This window comes from Balaenoptera acutorostrata, chromosome 19, assembly GCF_949987535.1.
Source record: "Balaenoptera acutorostrata chromosome 19, mBalAcu1.1, whole genome shotgun sequence".
NCBI lineage: Eukaryota > Metazoa > Chordata > Mammalia > Artiodactyla > Balaenopteridae > Balaenoptera > Balaenoptera acutorostrata.
This window is the reverse complement of record NC_080082.1, coordinates 1,922,459-1,947,135: the sequence shown is the minus strand read 5'-3', so window position 1 is coordinate 1,947,135 and position 24,677 is coordinate 1,922,459. Positions and strand designations below refer to the sequence as shown.

The 24,677-nt window shown below is 63.2% G+C and overlaps 1 protein-coding gene across 1 annotated transcript in view; it reads right to left on the bottom strand.

Moving 5' to 3' along the window:
* Positions 1-2,392: 2,392 nt before the first annotated feature.
* SLC7A5 (solute carrier family 7 member 5) overlaps positions 2,393-24,677 on the bottom strand; it is a 32,887-nt gene continuing 10,602 nt past the window's right edge. The window contains exons 2-10 of the mRNA XM_057534633.1: positions 20,712-20,837; positions 10,977-11,082; positions 10,482-10,526; positions 9,968-10,091; positions 9,399-9,502; positions 8,894-8,990; positions 8,185-8,334; positions 6,540-6,717; positions 2,393-5,442 (exon numbers count right to left, since the gene is read on the bottom strand). Coding sequence (XP_057390616.1) covers positions 5,387-5,442; positions 6,540-6,717; positions 8,185-8,334; positions 8,894-8,990; positions 9,399-9,502; positions 9,968-10,091; positions 10,482-10,526; positions 10,977-11,082; positions 20,712-20,837 — 986 coding nt within the window. The 3' untranslated portion in view covers positions 2,393-5,386. The remainder of the gene's footprint in view (positions 5,443-6,539; positions 6,718-8,184; positions 8,335-8,893; positions 8,991-9,398; positions 9,503-9,967; positions 10,092-10,481; positions 10,527-10,976; positions 11,083-20,711; positions 20,838-24,677) is intronic.

Below are 24,677 nucleotides of genomic sequence, written 5' to 3'. Positions count from 1 at the left end.
CAGGGGCACCCTCCCGCTCCCATGGCCGCCCGGGACACAGCGGCCCTTGGCAATGGGAATACGTTCGCTCCCTGGAGGAACCAGCGTGGCCGGCTGCACAGGAGGGATGATGAGGTGGAACCCTGTCGAGACGAAGAGCGGCCCAGCCTGCAGTCTCTGGGGGGGGGGCGGGGAGACCCAGTCGCCCCTGAGGGCTCCTTGCCCTGGACTTGCCCCATGCCCAAGTTCAGGGGCCTGGCTGGTCCAGAGAGCGCAGGTGGCCACTACCTGTCCGGGCTTGGAAAGGTTGGGACCACGAGGTGGGCAGGGCCAGACCCACGTCGACTTTGGGCCCCAGAGCCCTCCTTCGGGGAGGGGGCGAGGGTAAGAGCCCGGCTGGGGGCCACATGCCATCCTTCGACCAGCCTGCACAGAGGTCAATGAGGGAGAGGGGCTTCTGGAACCTTCTGTGCCCCTCTTTGACCCAGAGAGGATGTGTTCTCCGGTGAAACGGGTAGAGACAAGCTCTGTGAAGATCTGATCACCCGGGGTGTTGGTGTGATTTAGGCGTTTAAGTTTAATCACCATTGAGTTCCTACTTGCAGGATTAAGTCACCCTTTGGCTGGAGGACAAAGATCTGGGTCTTGCCAGACTGGACCCCAAGAAGTAACGAGTGCAGCTCGGGGCCTGTGTGGCGTGGCCAGGCACGTGAAGAAATCAAGGAGCAGTTTCTGGCAGGAGGGTGAAGGGTCCTGGGGCCCCAAGGGATGTTGCTAGCCTGGGGCAGCCCCACGAGTGCAGAGGGCGCCTTTGGGGGTGAGGATGTGCTGCTCTCCTGGGCCTCGGGCCACCCCCTTCACCACCTCGGAGGCCAGGGAAGGGTCACATGTATACGACGCACAAAAGGGTCCTGTCCAGAGGCAGGAACGCCACGGGGCGCTGCTTCCTCCCCGGGGTCCTCGTGACATCGCAGGGTGTCTGAGCTCTCCCACTGGGCCCAGATGTCACCCCCGCCCCCTCCCACTCTGCCTGGAATCCAGTTCCGCTTGCCTGGCCCCCATCCCCAGTCTGCCGCGATCCCACGCCCTCATGGTGGTTCTGGCTAACCCCACAGGCAGGGCTGGCTCAGCGATGTCCGAGGTCTCTGCCTCGCTGCCGACAGCCTGACCCCACCAGCCACTTCCCCAGGCAATTTCCCAAGAATTCGGGGACTACGTACGAGAAGAGGGCTCCCCCAGCAGCCAGCTTCCCACCTTCTCCAAACAAACTGCTCTCTCCGTGCACAGGGTTGAGTGATGTAGGTTGTTGGGCGAATGTGCCCTGGTCCCCCCACCCGGAGACATTTCTCTCTCTTGCCCCCTCCTGCCCCCCCTCCTGCCCCAGAGGACCTTGACCAGCCAGCTCCGCTCAGACCACACGTGTGGGGCAGTTTGTTCCGGTTGGTTTGAGACCTGTCCTTTCGTGTCCAGACCCTTTTCCATCAGTGACCGTGAAAGGCACACTCGTTGAGGGCCAAGGAACGATCGGGATGCCAGTGGCCTTTCACGTGTCCCACCTGCTCCCATGGAGACGGAAGTAGGACTTTCAACGCACTAGTCGATGCATCACGGTCTGTGCATCTCATGGAGCTGCCCCTGGGACTTTGTTCAGCTGGTCTCCCTGGAGTAATAAGTTTTCTCCAGCAGAAAGCGAAGCTACATGGTGCTCAGGGACCCTGGGCACCCAACCCGCTGGGGGCAGCACCAGGACCTGGCCCGTGGCTGGTACTCCCTTGCCCCAAACCCGCGGGTTGGAGTGGAAACCTCCCCAGTGGCACTCAAGGCCCCTGGTCCCGGCAGCCTGGGCTTGCTCGGCAGCCGCCGTGGATGGGCCTCCTGCCCTCGCTGAGGTTCAGGCGGCAGCCGCCCCGCGACGCCCGTCCCATCCCGGCACACCCACGTCCCGCCACGCAAGGCCCCGCGAGGAATGGAGTTTGCCGGCATCGAGTGAGGGCTGGCAGGGCTCTGGGCCCTGCTCCACCCCGAGGCTGTGATGACTAACCCTCAGGGCTGCTGTGGAGGCTGGTCCCTTCCCTCCGACCCCAAGACGGCCCGTGCCTCCTCCCGACCCGGCGCTGGTCCTGGCCTGCCTGTCGCCCCAAGGCCAGGCCTGTTCTCCTAGGTCCCAACTTCAATGTCCTTCCTGAGAGGTGGATCCAAATTCCCGCTCACCCCCTTGCCTCCTCCCTGGCCCTCATCACCCACCTGTGGCCTCGAGGAGGCTGCTGGTGAATGAATGAATGAATGACTGAATGAACGAACTGGGCAAGGAGGTGTATGATCAACCCCTCCCCCCACCCCAACCCCGGGGAGGCACCTCCAGGAACCTCCCTACACCCAGAATCTGGCACTGAATACAAGACAGAAAACCATCCGCAGTGCTTACAATTCTTCTTTAAAAACAAAAACCCCTCACAAAACACAGAACTCCCCATGTCGAACCAGCCAAGCGTGTAACAGGTTAGCGGTTAGCAGGAGAGAGAGGCGTGAAGTCACACACACGTCACTGCGCGACATCGTGGCGGGCGGCTGGCGTGGCGGGGACCCGCAGAGCAGGGCTGTACGCCGCTCCCACAATAAATAAACACTGTGCCGACAGCACCCCTTACACTAGCGAGACATGAGGATGGAACAAAGCACAACGGCTGCACACGTTACGCCAAAATTCGGCTTAAAAAAAAAAAAAATAACCCACAAAGGTGAACGCTCAGGACACTTGTCAGTAGTGTGGTCAGATGGAGCGGAGTCTCTGCCCCAGAACACAGACACGCCTGCCTTCTAAGGGGCGGGCAGGGGCGGGGCCCTGGGCTGCACGGGACCCCACAGCCCCAAGAATCACAGCCTGGGCCCCCCAACCTGCCTTCCCACATGCCGGGGAGAGCCATGCTTCAGAACTACCTCTGACCTTGCGGTGCATAAAGGGGCCCCGTCACTCCTGCAGGGGCGGCACCACCCCACTTCCCCAAGATGCACATGGTGGGAAGGCCACTGCAGTCTGGACAGGGACACCTGGCTCCCTGCACTCTGCCAGGTCACATCTAGAGCCAGTGGTCTGACCACGACGCGTCCTAAGTGTCGTCGCGACACCCTGGAGAGAAGAGGCCAAAACCTGCTCAGAGGCTGCTGGACCACCGCGGAAAGGCAGTGGGCAGTGCGCCCCAGGCACCACCCTGCCCGCCACCTGTGCGAGGGGCTGCGGTGGCTACGATGGCCACGGCCTCCTCCTGAAGGGGCACAATCCCACCAGGCAGGTGGTACAGCAGCTGTGGCCCCCATTTACAGGTGAGAAAACTGAGGCCCCAAGACAGAAAGTCTAAAATCAGGCCTCTGTCTTGCTGGGTGACATTCTGCCTTCAGCCGTTGAGCTGGGCCCCTAGATGCGTGGATTACAGCCCCGGGACAATTGAGTCGGTGAGGAGACTTCTGTGGACGTCGGTCCTCACATGTCAGGAGCTACAGGTGGGCAGGGGTCTCCTGACCAGCACGAAGAGGGAGGGGTGGACACGTGGCCACCTCTGTTTCAGCCTCAACGCCCAGCCTGGCCCCCCCGCAACAAGCTGCTTGTCAGGTCTCTCTGGGCCCGTCGGACCACGCGGGGCCCCGGAGCCCAGGTGGGTGGCAGTGGATGGACTGGCCACTCGGCGCTCACGTGGCCCCTGGGGAATGGCTACGGCTGAGCAGTGAGGCTCAGTGCCCGAGGGCTAGGCTCACCCTCCCCCTGGTGGGAAGGTCAGGGGGCAGAGGCCAAGGCAGAGCCGCCAGCGCCTCAGAAGGGCCTGGAGGGAGCCGATCTGACCTTGGATGACGCCGCTCCCCAGGCTGACTCTGTGGACGGTGACAGCACAGCAAAGCCAGCCGGTGGCCAGGCCAGAGGAGCTTCTGGGCCTCGGCTGCCTCCCCTGGGGAAAATGCTATGGGAACCACAAGAACAGAAGCCTGCGAGCACAGCCCCTCCGGAGGGGAGGGTGGGCGTGCCACGCTGGTCTCAGTGGGAGCCAGACCGCCTGAGGGTCAGGTGGCCTCCGGAGCAGGTGCAGTCGGAGTGCTGAGGGCCGGACTCCAGCTCCCCGAGCCTGGGACAGGTGACAGGGGAGGGGACAGCTGTGCCTCGGCCAGGAGCGGAGAGCCAGCCCCAGATAGCTGGCAGGGCTGCTGTCCAGCCCTCGAGGCCCGGGAGAGCTGCCTTGCGGGAACACAGAGGAGAAGCCCATGAGGGGTCACGGCGTCTGCTTCCAGATTTCAACTGTGAAGCTTTGAAAGGGCTAGAGCTTGGCTCCAAAACTGATGCAGAACAGGCCTGAAACAGCACTGCCCACTTGCCCACCATAGGAGCTGCCGGAATCCTCTGGCCTTTGCTCAGGCTGGCGTCCAGGGAGGGATGTACAGTCAGGAGCCCAAAGCTGTCCTGAGTGACAGGGTCTAGCCCCAAAACTGGCCCCGATCTGCACGTCCCGGTGGGAGGTCCGGGGTCTCCCAGCTGCCCCTGACTTCCGCTCGGATCCCTCTGCCCGTGGCAGGCACCAGGGCACCACTGTTGATCAGCCCAAGGCCTTTCCTTCTACAAGCCTTTCATTGAGATGTTCTTTCTTTTTGGGGGTTGGGAAGGGAGCTAGCGCAGGTCTTTAAGGCAACGAGACGTGAGCACGTGGGTTAGTTTCACAAAAGTCACTACATCTACAATAACAGAGAAACGGCAAAGCCGAAGCGCATGTGTCCAGGCCACCGTCCAGAGGGCGAGGCCGAGCCCGGAACTCTGCCAGGGGGTTCCCAGAACCCCTCCGTTCTCGGAGGCGTGCCGGACTCTGGCGACAGGATCTGGTCCCTCTGAGGCACATTGTGCTACCGGTGGCATTAGGGGAGAAAAGACCCCCTCACGTTTCTCTAAAAAATAATCATCTTGGTGGCGTCGACGCGACCCAAGATTAAGTTAAAACAAAAATAATAAAGGGACTTCCCTGGCGGTCCAGTGGTTAAGACTCGGTGCTCCCAATGGAGGGGGCACAGGTTCGATCCCTGCTCGGGGAACTAAGATCCGACTTGGCGCACAGTGCGGCCAAAAAAAATAAAGTTAAAAAAAAGTACAAATACACAAAGGTGAGAAGGGAGAAGGCCCAATTCGGCAGGAAGCCCGCAGCCTCCTCGGTCCAACGTTCCCGCCTCCACGCTTGAGAGGTATCCACAGACATCCGTCGTCTGGGACTGAATTCGTACCAGGGTTCACAGTGGCCTGGCCGCCACCCCGGGGGAGGGACAGTGGGGGCCCCCAGCTGAGCTGCCTGGATGATGGGACCGGAGTCGCTTTCTAAGGGGTGGGTGGTTTAAAACAATCTCTGCGTTTTCTTTCCGGCAGCTTCTCAGATCTTGTCGCTTACGTCTCCTGGGGAACCACATGCATGAGCTTCTGGCAAAGGACCGTCGTGGAAACTGCCAGGAGAAGAGCGGAGTTACTCGGGGGTCCTGTGGTCCCGTGCCTGGGGGGTCAGGGCAGCGAGGGATGTGGGCTCACCCCGCCCCGTCGTGATGCGTCCCAAGGTTGTAAGAGAAGCCCGAAAGCCAGAAATTTATGTGGAACCTCCCAATTTGTGTGTGTGCCCGTGCGCACACCGCGCCTGCAGGCCTCCTGAGAGTTACGTTACTCAGGGAGGTGACGCCAAGGATCATGGCAACAGGCGGGTGCTGGCTCCACCCCTCATCCCGGTTCAGACCCCAGGACCATGGAGAGACGTTAACTGGACGGTGGCCCCGCTGCTGGAGGGCTGTGACACCACACCTGGGCCACCGCCTGGCAGACTTCCAGGACCGGCAGCCAGCACGCCCACCGCGGTCCTCAGAGGGGCTGGAGCAGGCGGGTGTGCTGGCGCCCAGGTGAGCCCATCACCCACAGAGCCTTCGCGGGCATCACTAGGGGGTGATTTCAGAATGGAGGGGCCCTGCTCTAGGCCCTTGGTGTGTTCCGACAGCTCTTTAACAGGGACTACAGTCCGGGCTGGAGGCAAAGTTCCAGCAAAATGACGGACAACGTCCTGGGCCCCGGGCAGGTGCCCGTCAGAATTCTGGGACGGCTACCCTGGGGATTTTGAAGCCCATGCAGGAGCCTGTCACACTAACAGCGGTCTCAGCACAGGGTGCTGAACCAGGCTTGTAAATGAGCCCTGTGGCCCCAGCGCAGATCCTGTTTTCTCTCCTCAGCCGGCTGGGTTTAAGCTGGCGGCAGACGGGGATTTCGTTACTTGGCAAGAGCAGCCTGGTTTTCTGGAATCCCTTGTTCTGAGATTAGCTGGTGTGCAGCTGAGCACCTTACCCTGAAATATGCAGGCTAGGTCACCACCAGACACGCCCAGCTCGGTCTGCTCGGCCAGGGCCTCACACGTCCCGACCCCGACCCCCCGCCTGCTGCGCGTGTCACTCCGGGCCAGTGCGGTAAGGTCAGGGCAGCACGGCCAGGTGGGCGGGGCAGACCCCAGGTGGGCGGGGCAGACCCCAGGCGGGTGGAGGAGGTCCGGCCGGGGCGAGGTACTCACAGATGCCCTGCAGCAGCCACTTGGGCTTGTTTCTCCACCAGACCCCGAGGAAGTAGACAGGCAGGCCACTGAGGATGATGGTGAAGCCAATGCCGCACTCCACGGGGGTCTTCCAAAAGGAGACGGCGATCAGGAACAGGCAGGCCAGGATGAACAACACCGGGAGGGCCAGGTGAACCTGGGGAGGGGACGCAGCTGACACCGGGCGCTGGACGTCTCCTCCTGTCCTACACCTGTCGTGTCCTGGCCACCCCTGGAAGCACGGCGTCCTCCCTGTGCCCCCGCCAGAGCCGGCCTCGCCCTTGGGCCCACCCAGCCCCTCCCACAGACCCCCCGGAAAGACCTGCGCCCAGCTGATCCTTCCGGATCTAAAAGGGCCCGACCCCCCCGGGCTGCCACACTTGCCGTGCAGCGTCTCTAGGCTTTACTAGGCCCCGAGGTTCCCCTGAGTCGTGCTGGCCTCTTGAGAACCGGGACCCCACCTTGTTCTCCATTCACCCACCTCAGCAGCCGGCGCTGGGCGGTAATTACCCAAAGCCCAGCTGGTGCTGGCGGGTGAGCTGGACCAACCAGGCTTCCCACATCGCAGGGCGGGACCCTGGCCCCGCCCCTCACCACGGTCTCCCGGGGTTGGGGCAATGCCTCTGGGAAGGCCGCGGCCACCCGCTAACAGGCAAGGGGCGCCCACCTCCTCAGAGTCCTTGCGGATGGACTGGACCACAGGCTGCATGGCTGCCTGGCAGAGAGCCCGCCCACACAGGGCCCGGAAGAGGCGCCAGAGAGGCACCCACAGCGCAGCCAAGGCCCCAGGGACACTTGTCCCCTGTCTGCATCCACCGTGCCTCCTGCCAGGCGGCCTGCCCACACCCGGAACCCGCCCTCTGCCTACACCTTGGCAAGAGACCCCGGGCTGAGCGAGGGTCCGTCCTGGCTGGCACTGCAGGACTGCTCGGTGGGCGAGGTGGGCAAGGGGCCCGTGGACAGGTGCCAGCTGCTGGCCACACGCCACCAGGACTGGAGGAGGGGCAGGAGCTGCCGGTCGCCAGCCGCCACGCCACGGGCTCTGCCCTCTCACTCCGACACGACGGTCGGGGGCACAGCTGACGTGCTCACCAGGCCTCCCCAGCAGGGCTGTGACCCCCTTTTTGGAGAAACAAGGTCGCCCTTGGGCAGCTGCGCCCAGTACTGAGTTTATGAGGACACAGAGAGTCGACCTCAGGCCGGGGGCACGGTGGGCAGCCTGGTCCCGAAAAGCCTCCATTCACTCAGGGGCAAAGTCAGGGGCCCCTCCCCTCCGCCCACGTGCAGTCTGCTCCTGGCCACCCCGGCCGCCCCGTGCTGCAAGCTTCTTACTTCTGCTCCTCTCCTTTCGCTAGAAGATAAGCTCTAGGAGGATTAGGGGCTGGGTGGGGGGGGGGGGGGTGTCTGTCATGTCCTTGGACGAACCCCAGCACCTAGAATCAAACAGTCATCAACAGAACTCAAGGCCCCCGTCTAGATCAGAAGCTGTTCACGCACTGATCTGCTTGGTTCTCTCCAGGGCCCTTGGAGAAGGGCGCCCTGAGCCCCGGTGTGCAGAGGGGACGGAGGCCCACCGAGGGACGCTGGCTGCCCGGGCACGCGTGGGGACCGCGCGGACCCTCACCTTGATGGGCCGCTCCAGATCTGGCTTCTGGTAGCGGAGCCAGATCATCCCAATGATGGCCAGGGCCACACAGAGCCAGTTGAAGAAGCTGAAGAAGTTGATGACGGAGAATATGTCTTTGGAGAACGCGTACAGCAGGGTCATGAGGCACTGCAAGCACAGGGACGGGCCGTGAGCCACTGCCGCCGGCGGGACACATCCGGCGGGCGGGCTGCCCGCACGTGCCCATTCCCGTCTTAAAGGAACATGTGGTCTGTGGGACACGCAGACCCTCACGGCAAAGGAAAGCGCTGACGGATTTCAAGGAGGAGTCAGAGGCCACACGCTACCCTGGGCGGGGAGGTTTGGCTTCACATGCCTCCAGGTTGTTTTTGCTTCTTGTTTCTCTCTCTTTTTTTTTTATAACCACCACGTATTAATTTTGGAGCGAGAAACCAAAAAGTATCCAGCGCCCTTTAGAGTTCAGGGGAGCGTGTGGCGAAGAGCAGGACGTGGAGAAACACTTTGCGATATAGCCCGTCTGCACCTCCCCGCCGGCCGCCGGTCCGCAGCCTGGTGACACTAGGCAGAGCCGGGACGGTGTGGCCGCTCCCAGACTCCCTCTGCAGAGCCCCCAACAATCCCCAAGGGACACGGATCCCCGAGGGACACGCCCACCCTCCACCTCGCCCTGCCAGTGACCCCCGCCCCACGGAGGGCGGGGACTCACCGTGAACACGAGCGAGGGCACGGGCGTCAGCAGCCGCGGGTGGATCATGGAGAGGATGGAGGGCAGGTGGCCCTCCCTGGCCCCCACGAAGAACAGCCTGCGGACAGAGGGGAAGGCGTCGGCCTCGGCCGAGGGACCCAGGCAGGTGGGGCGCGGAGGGGGCCTCTGCTGAGGGCTGGGCTCCCTGCCGTGGGCCTCGGTGTCCCTCACGGACCCAGCTGGTAAGGGGCCCTGTCACCTCCAGCCCCCCGCAGGGTTGACATTAACCCACGAGAGAGCCTGGATGGACACAGCAGTTGTGTCACCTCTGGGCAGGAACGTGGGTTATTTCTGTGTCACTTGAATGTTTTGACAGCTATGTTATTACTCAAAGTAACAAAAAAGAGAACTCTCCAAGCGCACATGAGAAAGCCACGTGTAGCGTCTCCCCATGCGGCAGCCCCGCCCGCTCCACCGCTCTGCCGCCAGAGCCTGAGGGACCGAGGGCGGCCCTGGCCGGGCTCACCTGGAAGACGTGAAGAGGGACCCGTTGACGGAGCCAAAGCAGGACAGACCCACGAAGACGGGGATGATCCAGGACATGACGCCCAGGTGGTAGTTCCCGAAGTCCTAGACGGACGCTGAGCGTGAGCCCTGCCCCGTGACGCCCCGACTGCCCCACCTGGCCGTCCGCGTGGCCCCTCCGCATGCTCCTCGCCGCCCCCCACCCCCGGGCTGGCCCCCACACAGTCCCCTCCCCGAGGGCTCAGTATTTATTCGGAAGGCGGGACAGGCCTCTGAGGTGGGGCTGGAGGTCCGTAATGGACTCAGCCCCTCGGCTCTAAGAGCGACCGTCACTGGGACCACCACAGACGTGCGAACTTAAAACTGTCCAGGGTGGCCTGGGCACCAGCGCGGCTAAAGCCCCCCGTGGTCCCCACATACAGCCAGCGCCCTGCACCCGCTGGCAGGCTCGGTAAAGCACGAGCTCAACCCCTCTGAGTAGGAGCGCCGTGTGCAGACGAGGGGCCCGGCCCGCTCCTCATTGTGGCTCGGAGGGCCGCGGCCGGCTCTGAGCGGCAGGTGGCATCTTACCACGGCCACGGCCTCCGACGTGAGCATCTGCTCAGGGGACAGCGTGGTGAAGTAGGCCAGGTTCGTCAGCACGTACACCAGGGTGACGATGGGGAGGGAGATGATGATGGCCAGGGGCAGGTTTCTGCAAGGACCGGGCGGGTACATCACCAAAATGAAGCCCAGGACGGGGCCGGGCCCGTCCCTCGCTGTGGGGGAAGCGGCACGTGACCAGCAAGTGGCTGGAAGGTGGCGCTTGGGGCAGGGCAGCTGTGCAGACCTGGGCCAGTGACTCAACCCTGCCGGCCTGCACGCCCCCATCCGTGAAATGGGTTTCCTGCCCATTCTGAGGACGAATCTTCTTCCAGATCACACGGCCCCCATGATCCTGACCCCAGGGGCCCTCCCGGAAGGCCGTGCACTGCTTTTGTCGGGGGCTGGGCTGAGCCCAAGGACGGGCTCTTGGACAGAACCAGGCTTCTTCCTTCTCTCATGTGAAAATGATAAAAACACGCGTCTCTGTTCACATACATACCTGTAGGGATTAATCATCTCCTCTGTGACAAAATTCAAGTAATTCCTAGAATTGAGAGAGCAAACTTTTATTATACGTTCCTCCCGCAGTCATCAGAAAGAAAGAATGCAGGTTCCATGGGCAGTCCGTCCTGGTTGCCCTGGGCCAGTGGAGAGGGGACGCCCACACCCCCAGGTCCCTCCTGCTGAGCAGCTGGGGGCATGGGGGCGCCTCCTGAGACGGCGATGGTCCTGCCCCTCCCCAGCGCCATCCCCCCTGGGAAGCAGCACCGGTCCTGAGGTGTCAGCAGAGGGTTATCCCGGGGCCCCGTTCTCGGGGGCAGGACACGAGCCGAGAACAGCACTGCTACGAGGGCCCCTCTGTGCTTCCTCGGGAAGCACGGGGTTTCCTGCCCCTGCCCCGTAGAATCACCCGTGGATGGCCGAGAGGTATGGATTTCTGGACACTTTGGGGCCCAGCACGTGTGCCCCAGGGCCCAGATGTTCTAGAACCTACCATCCCCCGTAGGCAAAGAGGCCGCTGTACAGCGCCAGCACAATGTTCCCCACGTCCACTTTGGTGCCTTCAAACGAGGACTTGGGGTCCAGATTGGACACGTTACCTGGCAGGGGCCAAACAGACAGATAGGGATTCTGGGTTAGGGATCGCGGCACGGAGGCCAAGCCGCAAGTTCCAAAATGTTCCTGGATCAAAATACAGAAATAGACAAAAATGCAACAGATTAAATGCACCTGTGAGCCACCAGACTCCCAGGGGCCGCGGCAGGCAGGTAGGGTGAACTCGGTTCTGCTAGGTCTGTGGCCCCTGGCCCCGCCCACTCAAGAGGGGGAGGGCAGCTCTGCAGACCCCCGGCCGGGTGGACACCCAGGGCCCATCTGTGCCTGAGGGACAGGATGCCTGGGACGGGCGGGCAGCGGGGTGGGTCTGCCTTGCCTGGGCTGCAGCGCGCTGGGCGCCTCAGAGGACGCTCCCTGCAGACCCCGAGATGCGGCCCAGTCAGGGCACCTGGGCTGCGTCTCCACTCTCGCCCTTAGCGCGGGGAGCCCAGAGCTGCTAAGTGTAAGCCAGACTTCTCGTCTGGGCACACGAGCTCCCGAAGACGACCTGGACCCGCCCCAGGACGCGGCTGCACCCGAGGGGCTGCAGCTGGTGAGGGACGGTGGGCTCAGCTCTGTTCCCTAACCCAGATGGACGTACTGGGCTCTTGGACACAAGGGAGTCAGCTTCTCTGCTGACCGTTTCCACCCTGAACGGCCGCAGGCGTCCTGGGCTTGTGGCCGTATCGCTCCAACCTCTGCCCCTGCCTTCCCTGGCACCTCTTGTGTGTCCCAAAAGGACACCTGTCATTGGACTTAGGGCCCCCCAACCCAGGATGATCTCAGCTCCATTCTTTCCTTAATTACACCTACAGATAAGGCCACATCCACCGATTCCATTGGACATGTTTTGGGGGCCACCACTCAACCCAGTATGGTAGGCGTGAAACATGGGGGCCTTAGAAGGGTCCCTGGCTACTAGGACAGTGTCTGGCCCTTTCTGAGGCTGTTACACCATCTGTGCAATGGCCCCATAACACCCAGGCCCAGAAAGACTCGCTCCATAAGGAAGGACCAGCCTGACAGCCAGGTGTCAACAGACACGGGCAGGGGGTCGGCCAGACTCCACAGGGTTTTAGCTCCTGGCTCCCCGGCTCTGGGTGCGGCCGTGACACGGGCCCCATGGCTCCGGATATGAGGGTCTGTGCCCCGTCCTGCTGAGAAGCACGTGGTCCAGGACCTGAGGGACCATGCTGAGATGTGACCCCGGGGCTGCTACGTGGGTCACTGCCGCCCATGGCTGGAGGATCTGCAGGTCCCTCGGGGGATGGGGGGATGGAGGACGCCACGCCTTCCACAAGGGCGATGGCCTTGGTCACCCCAGGAACACAACAGGGTGATGGTATGGGGAGGGCGAAAAGCGGGCCCACGGCAGGGAGGCTCCCATAAAACCCCGTCATTCTACCCAGTCAAAGCCTGCACTTCAAGGCAGCACCGATTTCCTCCGGCAAACGCCGCGGGGGGAGGGGAGGGACCCCAGGCTCCTTTCCGGGTCCCGATGCTCTGGATGCCTGCACTCTGCCCTGCAGGCGTGCTCAGGCCTGAGCTGGGAGAAGGACTTGGGACGCAGGAGGTCCCTTCCGCTCCCCAGATGAGGCCACGGTCTCGTGATGAGAAAAGGCTCCAGGGAGGCTGGCACCGCACCCAGCCTGCCACCCACACGTGGATCTGTGTTGGAGGCCCGGGTCCTGAGACCGCCTGGTCACAGGGTGGTCAGCAGGCTGGTGGGCGGGGGCAGTGCAGAGAGCCGGCTCAGGACAGGGCACCTCAGCACAGCACCCAGAGCCTGGCTGCTCCCCATGGAATGTTCTGGAATGTGCCTTCCTTTACATCTGTGAGGAGGGGGAGGGGCATCTGTCCCACAAGTCGGGGAAGCTGAGGCTCAGGCCACCTGCCCACGGACCTGGGTCGGGCATCCTGAGCACCCCGCCGCTCCCGGACGCTGCAGCTGCTCCCGAGAGTCTGGGGGAGCCCCCGAGACTGCTCCCGCTACCCCAGGTCTCCAGAAGACCCCGCACCCCTACAGGGCGTTGCTACTGCCAGTCAGGGTCTTAAAACTACTTCTGTAACACGAAAGGCCTTTCACAGCAAGGGCTCCTTACAGGTAATGCACTTGTGATTTTCTCCTCAATCTGCACCATTTCCCAATCAGGACATACTTCGATCTCCTGCTTATGCTTCAAGGGGAACTGCTTTTCGCATACGCTGGAAGATAGATCTTGGTGCAGCCATTAAAACTGGCTCCCAGGACTTCCCTGGTGGCGCAGTGGTTAAGAATCCACCTGCCAGTGCAGGGGACATGGGTTCGAGCCCTGGTCCGGGAAGATCCCACATGCCGCGGAGCAACTAAGCCCGTGCGCCACAACTACTGAGCCTGAGCTCTAGAGGCCGGGAGCCACAACTACCGAAGCCTGCACGCCTAGAGCCCGTGCTCCGCAACAAGAGGAGCCACCGCAATGAGAAGCCCGCGCACCGCAATGAAGAGTAGCCCCCGCTCGCCACAGCTAAAAGAAAGCCCGCGCACAGCAATGAAGACCCAACGCAGCCAAAGATAAATAAATAAATTTATTTAAAAAACCCTGGCTCCCACCTCAAGCACGATCCTGAACTAGTGACACTGTACACACGTGGGTGCATGTGCATGCACCATGGATACACGCACGTGCACATGTGGGCTAGAGACACGGCTATGCAGGAGTACGGCCTATGCTCTTGCTGAGAATAAAATTCAAGGCTTGAAATACAGGCTGGGGTTACAGAACCACCGTTTTCAGCCCTGAGGCCTGGGAAGCCTCTATGTTTTCATCAAGGGGCTCTGGGCTAACAGCTCGGAGTCCTGACGTAAACGCGTCATCGCCCTGAGACAGTGGATGGAATTCCTGCTGCAGAACAGTTACTTCCTGGATTTACAGAGTGACTTTGCAGCCTCTGAAACCCCAAGAAAATACTAGCTGCTCTGGCCCAAACGCAGACTGAAGACTCTCATGGGCTCCACTGGGGGCCTCGGTAGGACAGGTGTGGCCGGGCCATCCTGCTGGGAGCTCTCTTGGCTATCCGGGGCCTCATTCCCTGTCTACAAAGCGCCCGAATCCCCTGGAGGAAAGTGGGCATCCAGGTGCACAGAGGCCAGCACACCCCCTGCTTCTCTCCTGGCACGGTGGGGGGGAGGTTGAGGAGGAGCTCCGCCAGGAATTTGGCTGCTTTGGGCCCCGATCCGCCACTGCAAGTCCCTCTGTGCAGCCCCCTCCCTGTCACCTCCCTCCTGCCGACAGCCAGCCGCCCGGATTGGGTGCACACGTGGGCCCCCTCGGCAGAACTCCTGGGTCTGTCCAGCCTCCGTCTGAGCTGGAGGGCCATCTGGATCAGACCCGCAGCCTGGCCGGGCACCCGACCAAACGCTGGCCGAGCTCTGCCCTCCTCTCCACGGGCGCCGGGCCTGCTGGCTCTGCGCGGCACTTGGCCCCGGGACCCCCAGGACAGGCGCGGCTCAGGGGAGCCCGCCCGGGGACAGCGGCTCCGCCTGCCCGCGCCACCCGGGCATCCTGTTGGGGCTGGAGCCCTCACAGCAGGTGGGCCTGCAGAGGTCTGGAGAGCTGGGGGGGCGTGCGCGGCACCCGCCTGGCAGTCTCCAGAGCAGCAAGCAGCAAGGGACGCAGCCACACGCTCATGGAATGACGTGTGTCCGCAGCCGCTCGGTGCCTGGCGGCCACCGCAGGGGACACACAAGGAAACCCCCCTGGGAGGGCAGATCAGGCCAGATCCCAGACCCCGCGTGGTGGTCTCAGCCACCCACCGGCCCCAGCAACCAGGGGACATGTGGTGATGGGAGCCACTTGGGATTGTCACGGCTGGGGGCGTCATCCAGTGGGTGGAGTCTGGGTGACGTGAATCCCCGGCAACACACGAGACGGCCACCACAACAGACAGTGCCGGGCGGGATCCCGCTATAGCTGGTGCTGGCAGGTGCCTGGCTCGTGTGCTTGGCCGTCCCCCCCACGGACCCCAAACCGGGACGCCATCTTTGTTAAAAGCACAGAGCTCCAGGTGCCGGCCAGACGTGGGATGGATGACCTCATTAACACCCGGCCCCGCCCACGACCGCCAAGCTCCCCACTCCGGCTCTGTCCTCATGGGGCCCCCAGGCCCACAGAAGGCAGGCAGGCAGGAAAGTCATCACGATGGACAGATGGGGGAGCGCAGGCCCTCCCGCAGGGGCCGGGGGTGTGGGAATCCCAGGACCCCCAGTTCAACGGGGTCCCCTGGGCCACCCCGTCTCGGGGGCTTCTCGGCAGCCCCCAAGCCGCCTCTGACTTGCTGCTCAGCTGCTCACCCGGAAGGTGGTGGCCGCCTGGGGCGGGTCCCGCCCCCCCCCCCCCCCCCCCGCCCCTGGGCTCACCCGCCGTGCAGGCAGGCCCCGAGGCCGCTTCGTAGGGTCTGCCCGTCCCAGAGGGCCACAGGAAGGTGAAAGCTAGAGCAGAGCCACACCCTGGGCCCGCTGGCAGCCTCGGGAACCCGGGTGACCGGGGTGGGGGTGTTCACAAGGCCCCAGGGAGCCGATTTCAGGGAAAGCAGCCCAGACCCCTGCGTCACGCAGACAGAGCCATGGCAACCCTCGACCCGGGGGCGCAGGGCACCCCACTCTCAGAGGAGCTGTGCACGTGGGGACAGGACCAGGAGCCCCGGGGGAAGTGCCAGCCTCTCTGAATCAGAGGACAAGGGCTCCTCATGGTGTCTGCGTCCCCCCAAGATCCCGCTGGGCTTATGTCACGCTCACCAGGGCTTGGCCTGGGCCCGGGCATGGGAACCCGCAGTCTGTCAATGCCCAGTCTGGAGATGGCAGCTGGGGGCAAGCTGGAAAAATCCCAGAGCCTCAGGGTGACCAGGCCGCGCCCTGCCCAGTGCTTTCCCTCCTGCCACTGCCCACGGGCACTCCTCCCAGGACGGTGACGACGACTGTGAGAAAGTCATTTCCCAAACCAGGGTGGGGGGTTGTCCACTGTGCAGGAACCTTCCACCTGGTCCCTCCTTAACCCTCTGGGGTTCCACATAACGGTCGTGTATGTGATGGAGCACACTGAACAGGGTCCCCCCAATGTTCATGTCCCCCTGGAACCTCAGAAGGTGACCTGCTCTGGAAAAGGATCTTTGCAGATGTAATCAAGGCAAGGATCTCAAGGCTGAGACGGTGGACTAGGGTGGGCCCTAATTCCCCAAGGGCGTCCTTATAAGACACAGAGACACGGGGGCCACATGAGGACAGACGCAGAGTGATGCAGCCACAAGCCCGGGGACCACTGGAGCTCGAAGAGGCAGGGAGGCTGCTGCCTCCAGGTTTCGGAGGGAGCTCGGCCCTGATTCTGGACTGCCAGACCCAAGACTGTGAGGGGGTAGCTGCTGTTGTTCTAAGCTCCTGGCCTGTGTCCCACGCTGCAGCTGCCCCAGGACACTCCCTGTCTCCACGGTGCCTTCACGGTGATGAAGTCACGATCAGGACATGCAACAGCCGTGGCCTTGGATCCCGCCTCACCATCACGGGCCAAGCGAGCAGGTGGCTTGGCCGTGGGACTAAGCCCCATCTGAGATCAGCTCTGTATGACCCCTGCCCTTAGCGGGTCTCCTGCTCCACCCAGAGACCGGGCACCCTTGGGAGGCTGCATCCCACAGCTGGCTTGCCGCGGGTCCCTCTCTCCCGCCTCCCCACCCCGGGCTGAGCACACGGTGTCTGGTGCCTATTCTCCGCTCTGCCTCGGGGCGGGTGGTGATGGTGCCCATTCACCGTGGCCAGCATCTGTCTCCGGTGTCGCCCGTCTTTTAAACTGGAGGAGCTGCCCCGGGACCTCAAGATCAGCTTCAGGCCTCAAAGGACCCTCTCTGCGCTGCACAGGCTGCAGAGACCCCTGGGCACTAAGTGTGCCCAGCACAGGGCTGTGTGGCTGCCGCCCCCGTCCAAGCAGCTGACCACCGAGGGCACGGGTGAGCAAGGTCGGCAGGGGGAGAGAGCCAACTTCCAGGCCTTTGATTTCATCCCTGAGGGTGGCACAAGCAAAGCATGTGACTTCGGATCTGTGATGACTCTGGACTCGGAATCTGCACAGAGCCACGCAGGCTGACGGAAAGGTCTCAGTTAAGAACAAAGAGCACCCAGAGGAAAGAGCCACCCGCGTCAAAGTCCTCCCACGGTGGCCGAGGGGTGCCCGTGTCTGCCGCGTGACCTGCTGCTCCGGGCATTCGGTGAGGAGCGGACCGGCCCGCCCTCCCCCTTGGCCCCACCCCTGTCTCCTGGGGCACAGGTGACCATGGGGAGAACTGAACCCCAGCCACGTGGCCCCATTACAGCATCCTGCGGTCCCGGCATGACCCTGAGCCCCTCTGAGATGGCCTCCATCACAGGTACCCTAAGTCCTGCACTAGGGGAGGCCGAGCCCGGGAGCCCCCCAAATGTCTCCCCTCCCTGTGAGGACAGCAGCCCTGTTCCCAGGCCGCCAGAGCCGCCTGGCCACACCCTGAAGGCAGTCTCAGGCGGCCACCAAGGCCTGGGGCTGCTGCGGCTGGTGTGGCCGCTTCACGCCTGAGGACACCCGGGCTCCAGCAGGCGAAGGGCCCTGCTGAGACCCAGACCCTCCCAGGACGAGGGTCTCCTCCCTGCCCCCCGTGCTCTGGCCACCTGCCTGGGCTGCCCAGGGCCTTCCCCACCCGCTCCGGACACCACCCTGGGACGGGACGCAGGGTGGGCCGTCCCTCGAGGGAGCTCTCGTCCCCACACACAGTGCCCATCGTCACAGGCCTGGTGGGGTCTTGATTGGACCCCGACCCTGCTACAAGCCGGGCAGGGTCGGGCCACCACTGCTCTGTGCCCTGGGGGGCCCACTAACCTAAGAACTAAACACACACTGTCAAGTGACTCCCAGCCGAGTCCCAGCCCTGGGGGCACGCTGGCCTTCACAGCTCCACCGGGGCCTCCCCACTGCCAGGACCCCCTTCGGCCCAGGTGGACCCCTGCCACCCCTGCCCTAGGTCACTCCATGGCAGTGCCCGGACACAGATGATCAGCACAGGGTCCAGGAACCTCCACGCCCAGGTCTCCTGGACACGGGGGCCCATGTCTCAGCGCCAGGTAATCTCTCAGGAGCTGCCACGGAGGCCAGGGCCCGGGGCCGGGCCTGCAGCTTCCCCCTCCCGTGAGCTCCCCCAGGGGGCACCCTTTATCTGCAGGGTGACGCCAGCTGCTCCAAACGCTCCAGAAGACGCCGGGGGCCCGCCCACCGGAGGACACAGCCCAGCAAGACCACAACGGTCCCATTGTGTGTCCTCCAGGAGGGGCCGGGGCTCAAGGGACGAGCCTTCCCCACTCCCACCCTCCGGTCTTGGAACGGCCTGACCTTGGGCCGTGGGCCTGCTGGGTGTTGTAGGTAAAGGGCCGACAGACAGAAGTAAAAGGACAAAAGCGGGCACGAAGTGCCCTCTGCCCACCGTTGTCAATCAGCCCTGGTCCTTGGGGCTCCCCTCCACACCACGCGCTGGGCCTGCTTCTCTGTGGCCGCCCGTGGCCAAGCCTCCCCCACCCACACTTCGTGGCCACTGGGATCTGAAAGGCCGGCCTGATTTCAGTGCCCCCCTCCTGAGAAGGCTGCGGGAAAATCCAGAGGCCTCGCGTGCTGCCAGGCCCCGCGTGCATGACTCCCCCGGCCTCGGGGCCACCTGAGCCCCTCCCGGGCCCTGCAGAGCCAGCCCCGCTCACACCAACTCTGAGCCTTCATCCAGCCGGCCCTCTGGCCCTCAGAAGGGCCCTCCTGCTCAGGGACGAGCCCTGCCTGCCCACCTGCGAGTCTCCTGCGCACGTGTCTGATGTCCGCACACCAGACACAGCGCGAGCCCTAGACGGCAGGGCCGAGTCCTCAACTGGGTCTCAGCACAGAGCCACACCCGGGGCCTCAGAAAGTTCTGGTGAAGGAGGACAGGAAGGAGGGCAGGCCTGCCCACGAGTCTCACTGGCGACGAGGACGAGGCCACAGAGGCCTGGAACCTGGACCTGCCGGGCCCCACGCCCCAGCCCCTTCTGCAGCCCCCAGGCCCCTCTGGGCGCCAGGCAGGCCAGGCGGGGCCAGGCACTGGTAAAGGACAGAGACGGCGCGTGGGCCGGTCTGTGAGATGCGGGTCATGTCCCCCAGATGCATCGTGGCTCGTGGCCAATCTGGGCACCATCACGCTGAGCCCCTGCCCGAGGGGTCCCGGCCCTTCTGCCAACATTCAGCAAGGGATCCTTGGGGCAGTCGCCCAAGGGGGAAGTCAGGCGACTCTCGCGGGGAAAGGGTTGTTTTCACAAAGTGTCCTCTACAAGGGAGGGCATCCATCTGAGAGGGAAACCAGCGGACAGGAATTTTGCAGACACTGCAGTGCCTCCCAGGTTCAGAAAGGAATGGCTTCGGGGGAGGACGTTTTCGATGGCAGTAGAATTATAAACACGTTATGTATTCAAGCTGAACAAAGGCTCTTTGCTATCCCTGCTGAAATTTGTTTTTACAAAACTCCGGTCCCCCTACATTCTTCATCAGCCTGTATCTAATCACACCAGCCAAGCAAAACCTTCACCAGCAAGTCCTCTTCAAACGACATTGACGTGCTTCCCAGCTAGACCGTCTGGTGGGCGGGATGGATTTTTCCTCCTACCCACTGGTTTCCACCTATAAGCTCTCCACGGCAGGGGGTCCCTCAGCTCCCGTAGTGCTCCCGTCAGCACTCCTGGTACCCGGAACCCAGCCCGGCCAGCGTCCCCCAGACAAAGTCTTGTCTTTAGGAAGATGCTGGAACCTGAGATCCCAGGAAGCCAGGTGACACAGAGGCTGGTCTCCCCGCTCCCGACACACGGGGCTACGGGGGTGGGGGTGGTGTTACTCTGTGTCCTTACGGTGACCTCAGCCCCTACGAGACCACAGATCTGTGGCAGCCACGCAGAGGGCTACCGTGGCCTGCCATCCAGCCGTCCTGGAGAAGCCAGTACCTCCGTTCACCAAAAGACACCCCCGAGAATGTTCCCGACAGCATCCCTCTCAGTAGCCAGAAACGGGGAGACTCCACCCGCCCACAGCATAAACTTGGCGGCACACTCACGAGAATGCAGCCCAGCAGGAAGACACACTGCCACCAAACGCCACTGCGTCGGCACCCATCATGGGAGGGGTCGGCATGGCGGGCAGCCATCCACAGGGCATGGGGACCCTGCTGGGGGCTGGGGGCACGTTCCCGTGTGGAAGATCCGGCGGCACTGGCAACAGCACCTCTCGGCCGTGCTCCTAACGCAGCAGGCACGTCGCCAAGCTCTCCCCACGAACCACCGCCCACCCCGGTCACCACCATGCCCGCCCCGTGCAGGCAGGACAGCGGCCTCTGCGTGGCGGACCCATTTCTCCCGCTGCTCTGGGACGGACGACCCGCCAGGTGACGTTCAGCCCGCCTAACTCAGCGTCAGTGCTTCTCCTGGGACCGCGTGACGCGCCGACTCCAGCGACACCCGTCAGCTAAGGCGGTGGATCTGGGGCCGGGCGCTCAGAGATGGGGACCCCTCCCCCTCCCCGCACCCCCCCAGGCTCAGCAGGGCCTCCCGGGACAGCCGGGAAACCCCAGGGGCTGCACTCACCCTTCCCGATCTGGATGAAGCCGAGTAGGATGATCAAGGCCAGCGCCAGGAGTTTGGCCGCGGCGAAGGCGTCCTGGACGCGGGTGGCGGCCTTCACGCTGTAACAGTTGACGGTCGTGAGCAGTACTGTGGAGACAGGGGCAGCGAGTGAGTCCCGCAGAAACGCGGGCAGAGGGGCCGGCGGGGAGAACCCCAGCCCCGAAGTCACAGGCTGAGAGAGAGCTGTGAGCCCAGGTGCCCCCCAGGCTGCCAAAAAGGCCTTTTTGTCCTAATGAATGAATTTCAACACCCCACCGCCACCTGAGTCCCTCCCGCAGGAGCCCTCGAGGAGGGCGCTGTGCTCAGAGCAGGCTGAACGCACAGGCTGCCATCTCGGTGGGGGGGGTGCTCAGTCACCTTGCTGCTCCCACCTGACACTTTAGCACAAGTGTCAGGCTCTCCCACAGGCACCTGAACTTCTCAAGGTGGGAACCCTCTCTTCAGAGGGTCCTCGTAGGATCCCACAGGGACACAGGGGGTGCAGCGTCAGCCTGACAAGCCCGGGGGGGGTCCACGGGGGCTGAAGGAGATGCACAGCCCAGGGTCCCAGTGGTGAGAAGAGCAAACAAGCACCAGCTCTGCGGCTGGTGTCACAGCAGATACTAAAGACCCAAACTCCACGCCAGTCACCACCACGGGGAGGGGGAGGGGACACGGGGAGGGGGCAGCTAAGCCAGGCTCCCCAAATGCGCCGACACACGCAGGCCCCGCCTGGGACCCCAGGGAGACCCCTCCACGTCCTGAGCAGAGGTGGAGGCAGCGCTTAGTGTTCAGGGACCTCGCGAGCAGCCACTCTGCAAACTCACCACAAAACGAAATTAGATTAAAACAAAGGCAACAAACCAGCACTCCACACCCGCGCCTTCCTACTCTGAGTCCTACCTCTCCGCCAAGTCCCACGTGGAAACATGCACGCCGTGAGGCCAGCGCTCCGGTGCCCACGCCACTGCTGACGCCAGCTACCCAGGGAGATGGCCGGGGCACAAGTGGGGCCTTTTATTCTCGGCAGGCTGGCGGTCAAACATTAACCAGCACAGCCTGCACCCAAGGGAAGGGCGTCTGTCCACCATGCCCCGCACACACCGGCTTTTCCCAAGGGCTGCGGTGGGTGAGAAAGTCTGCACCCGGCTTCTGCTCCAGACAGAACCAACCCCGGGCTGGCAGATGCCACGTGGCTTCTTCCCAGCTAAATCAATTACATGTACTTTTACAATGTGAGAGAAAGGCCGCAAAGAAATAAATCCAGGCTAATTAACTACATGAGACCTGACAGTTCAGGTGTAAGAAAAACAGGAAATGGCCCCCTGAGCTCTGGTTAGGACCGCGGGGCCCACACTGCACCCCGCCCACGCTTATCTCTTCCGGAAATTAACTGATACCCAAATCCCACCCTCCCCCGTCACTTTCTCTTTGCTGCTCTAAGCCTGGCTGATGCAGCGGCTGACCAAGACTGTTTGCTATGCCCTCAGAAAGTTCAGGTTGAAAACTGTTTCAAAACCCGTTGCTTTTGGCTGCTACTCCTAAACTGAAACCCTCAGATGTTCCCAGACCAGACATGAAGGCAAAGAGCTGTCACAAATGGACCTGGACCTGGAGTGGCCCTCACTCGTGGGGACCCTGGCCGAGTCCGCGCCTGTCAGAGGCTCGTGGTAAAATGAGCTGCCTCAGGGTCGTGGGACTTACACGAGGCCGTGAGAACGTGGGGACAAGGTATCCATGTCACAGCACTGAAGCCATCTCCAGCAGCAGGAGCTGAGCCCGGGCTCAGGTGAGGGGGCCGACGTGTGCAAGGGACAAACAGCACCAGTGACCTTCACCGTGTGGCCCTGGGGTGGACACACTCTCAGTCCAGGCCCTCGGGACCAATGCGGAGACAGCTGTCCCGTATTAAGTACATCAGCACTGCCATTCCCAGCACAGAAGAGGAAACAGAGGCTCAGAGAGGACCCCTGTACACGGTGCTAGGGGCAGACCCAGATCTCTGAGGCCCGCCTGATCTCCCACCGCCAGGTCGGGGGCGGGGGCGGGGGAGGAGGCTGAACAGCGTAATTCCCTTCTCCTGGGCATCCAGGCTGCTGCGACCTGCCACGTGGCTGGGACCCAGGGTGAGGGGGCCTTGGAGGGCAACCCAGGTTTTTGCCCACCACCGGCCCCAGGGAGCCTGTGCACAGTAAGGCGGGGAGGGGGCTCTTCCGGGACAGTCGCACATTATGGGGAATGTGACAGCCCTGAGGCCTTCCTTTCCGGATGCTCCAGGGGCTGACAGATTGCGTCACACCCTCCATTCATACCGGGCAGGAAGTGGGCGGAGCCGGGGCCAAGCCACACGGGCAGGTGGCTCTTCCCGCCGCCAGCCCCGCCCAGCTGCCCTCACTGCCACCGCTGCACGACTCACCTGGTTTGACTCACCCCATTTGGGGTCTGCACTCCCAGGGGAGCAGGGGCACCTCTCCCCACCTCACAGATAAGGGCTCGGAGGATCCAGGAAGGGGGTGCGGCTGGCCCAGAGCCCCGGCCCCAGGGTCGTCCCACGGCGGTGGTCACTGGGGGCGGGGCGGACCGAGGCCCAGGGCCCCTCCTCTACCGCCCCAAGGCGCTCCCCTTCAGGAACACAGGGTGCCACCCTGCCTGTGCGGAGCGGAGCCCACCCGGCAGGCGTCCGAGCCCCTGTGGACAGAGGGTATTGCTCCACGAGCTCAGCTCCGTGTCAGAGAGTGGACGGGCGAGGCCGGGCTGGCCGTCTGCAGTAGGGAGGGGAACGGGCTGGATCCCAGAACAAAGCGGACTTTGTAATATTCACTTCTTTTATAGAAAGAAGAACTGAAACATAGGATGAAACTTTCATGTCCACTGACTTCAGCTGATGAGTCAACAAACGCTTTATTAACCTCCCTAGCGTCCTTTCTAAAAAACTCTGAAATGAAGTAGAATCTGAAGTAAATAAGGGGATTCACTAGGACCCGTGTCTCTTAGCCTTAAGGAAAGCAGTGCTGGGAGGCTGGATTCGCCTGTCGGCTACACTGGTTTTAGGCCCCATCACCCGGACAAGGTGCCTGACTCTTCAGAGCCTCGGCTTCCACACCCGCGGGATGGAGCGGGGTGACAGGGACACGAGACGCTCCGGGTGTCACACAAGGGTCTGCTGCGTGGCAGGGGGAGGGCAGTCTACCCCAGGGCACCCGCAGGCGGGCTGCTGGGTGAGGCCAACACACTGGCGGGAGGGCACCCCGGCTGGCAGCCGGCCCCCTCGGGGTTCCCCGTGCCAGCACCCTCCAGATAAGCACCCCGCAACAGCTGGGGCCGGGGAGATAGAGCCTGGCGGCCTCCGGAGAGGAGCGGCAGCGGCTGCCGGCAGAAGGCGGGCGCAGGCGGGGCCTGGCGGCTGGTCCCACAGGCCAAGCGGGAAGCCCGCCCTTCAGGGCTGTGCCTGTCCTGCCCTCATCCTGCTGTGACACGGCCACCCGGCTGGCCTGCAGGGGCGCCCCAGCTCAACCTCGCAAGTGAGCCAGGGGCCCCGGGGCTGTGCTGGAGGGCCCGCCACCCTCTGCAAAGTCACCGTCCCTCTGCCAACTGACCCACAAACTCGCACTCACACCCTGGTCCACCCCCCCCCCACCCCAGGGGCTCCACCTGTACCCCACCCTCGTGTCCGAGACAGCAGGAAGTGCTGCCCAGTGGGGGAGGGAGAACCCCTTGGCTGGCCTCCTGGGCTGCTCTCACCCCGTGGCCCTGGGGACAGCTGGTCACACTTAGAGCCGGGCCATGAGCGCCAACTCCAGCTGCGGCCTGGCCGACCAGGTGGCTTGAGTTCAGAGTCCTGTCTGCAGACCACAAGGGCCACATGTGCCCAGAGGGCCACCCGGGCCGAGGACAGGGGCTGGCCCACGGGCTCGGGGACGCACGGCAGCTCCCCCATCTGTTATTTCT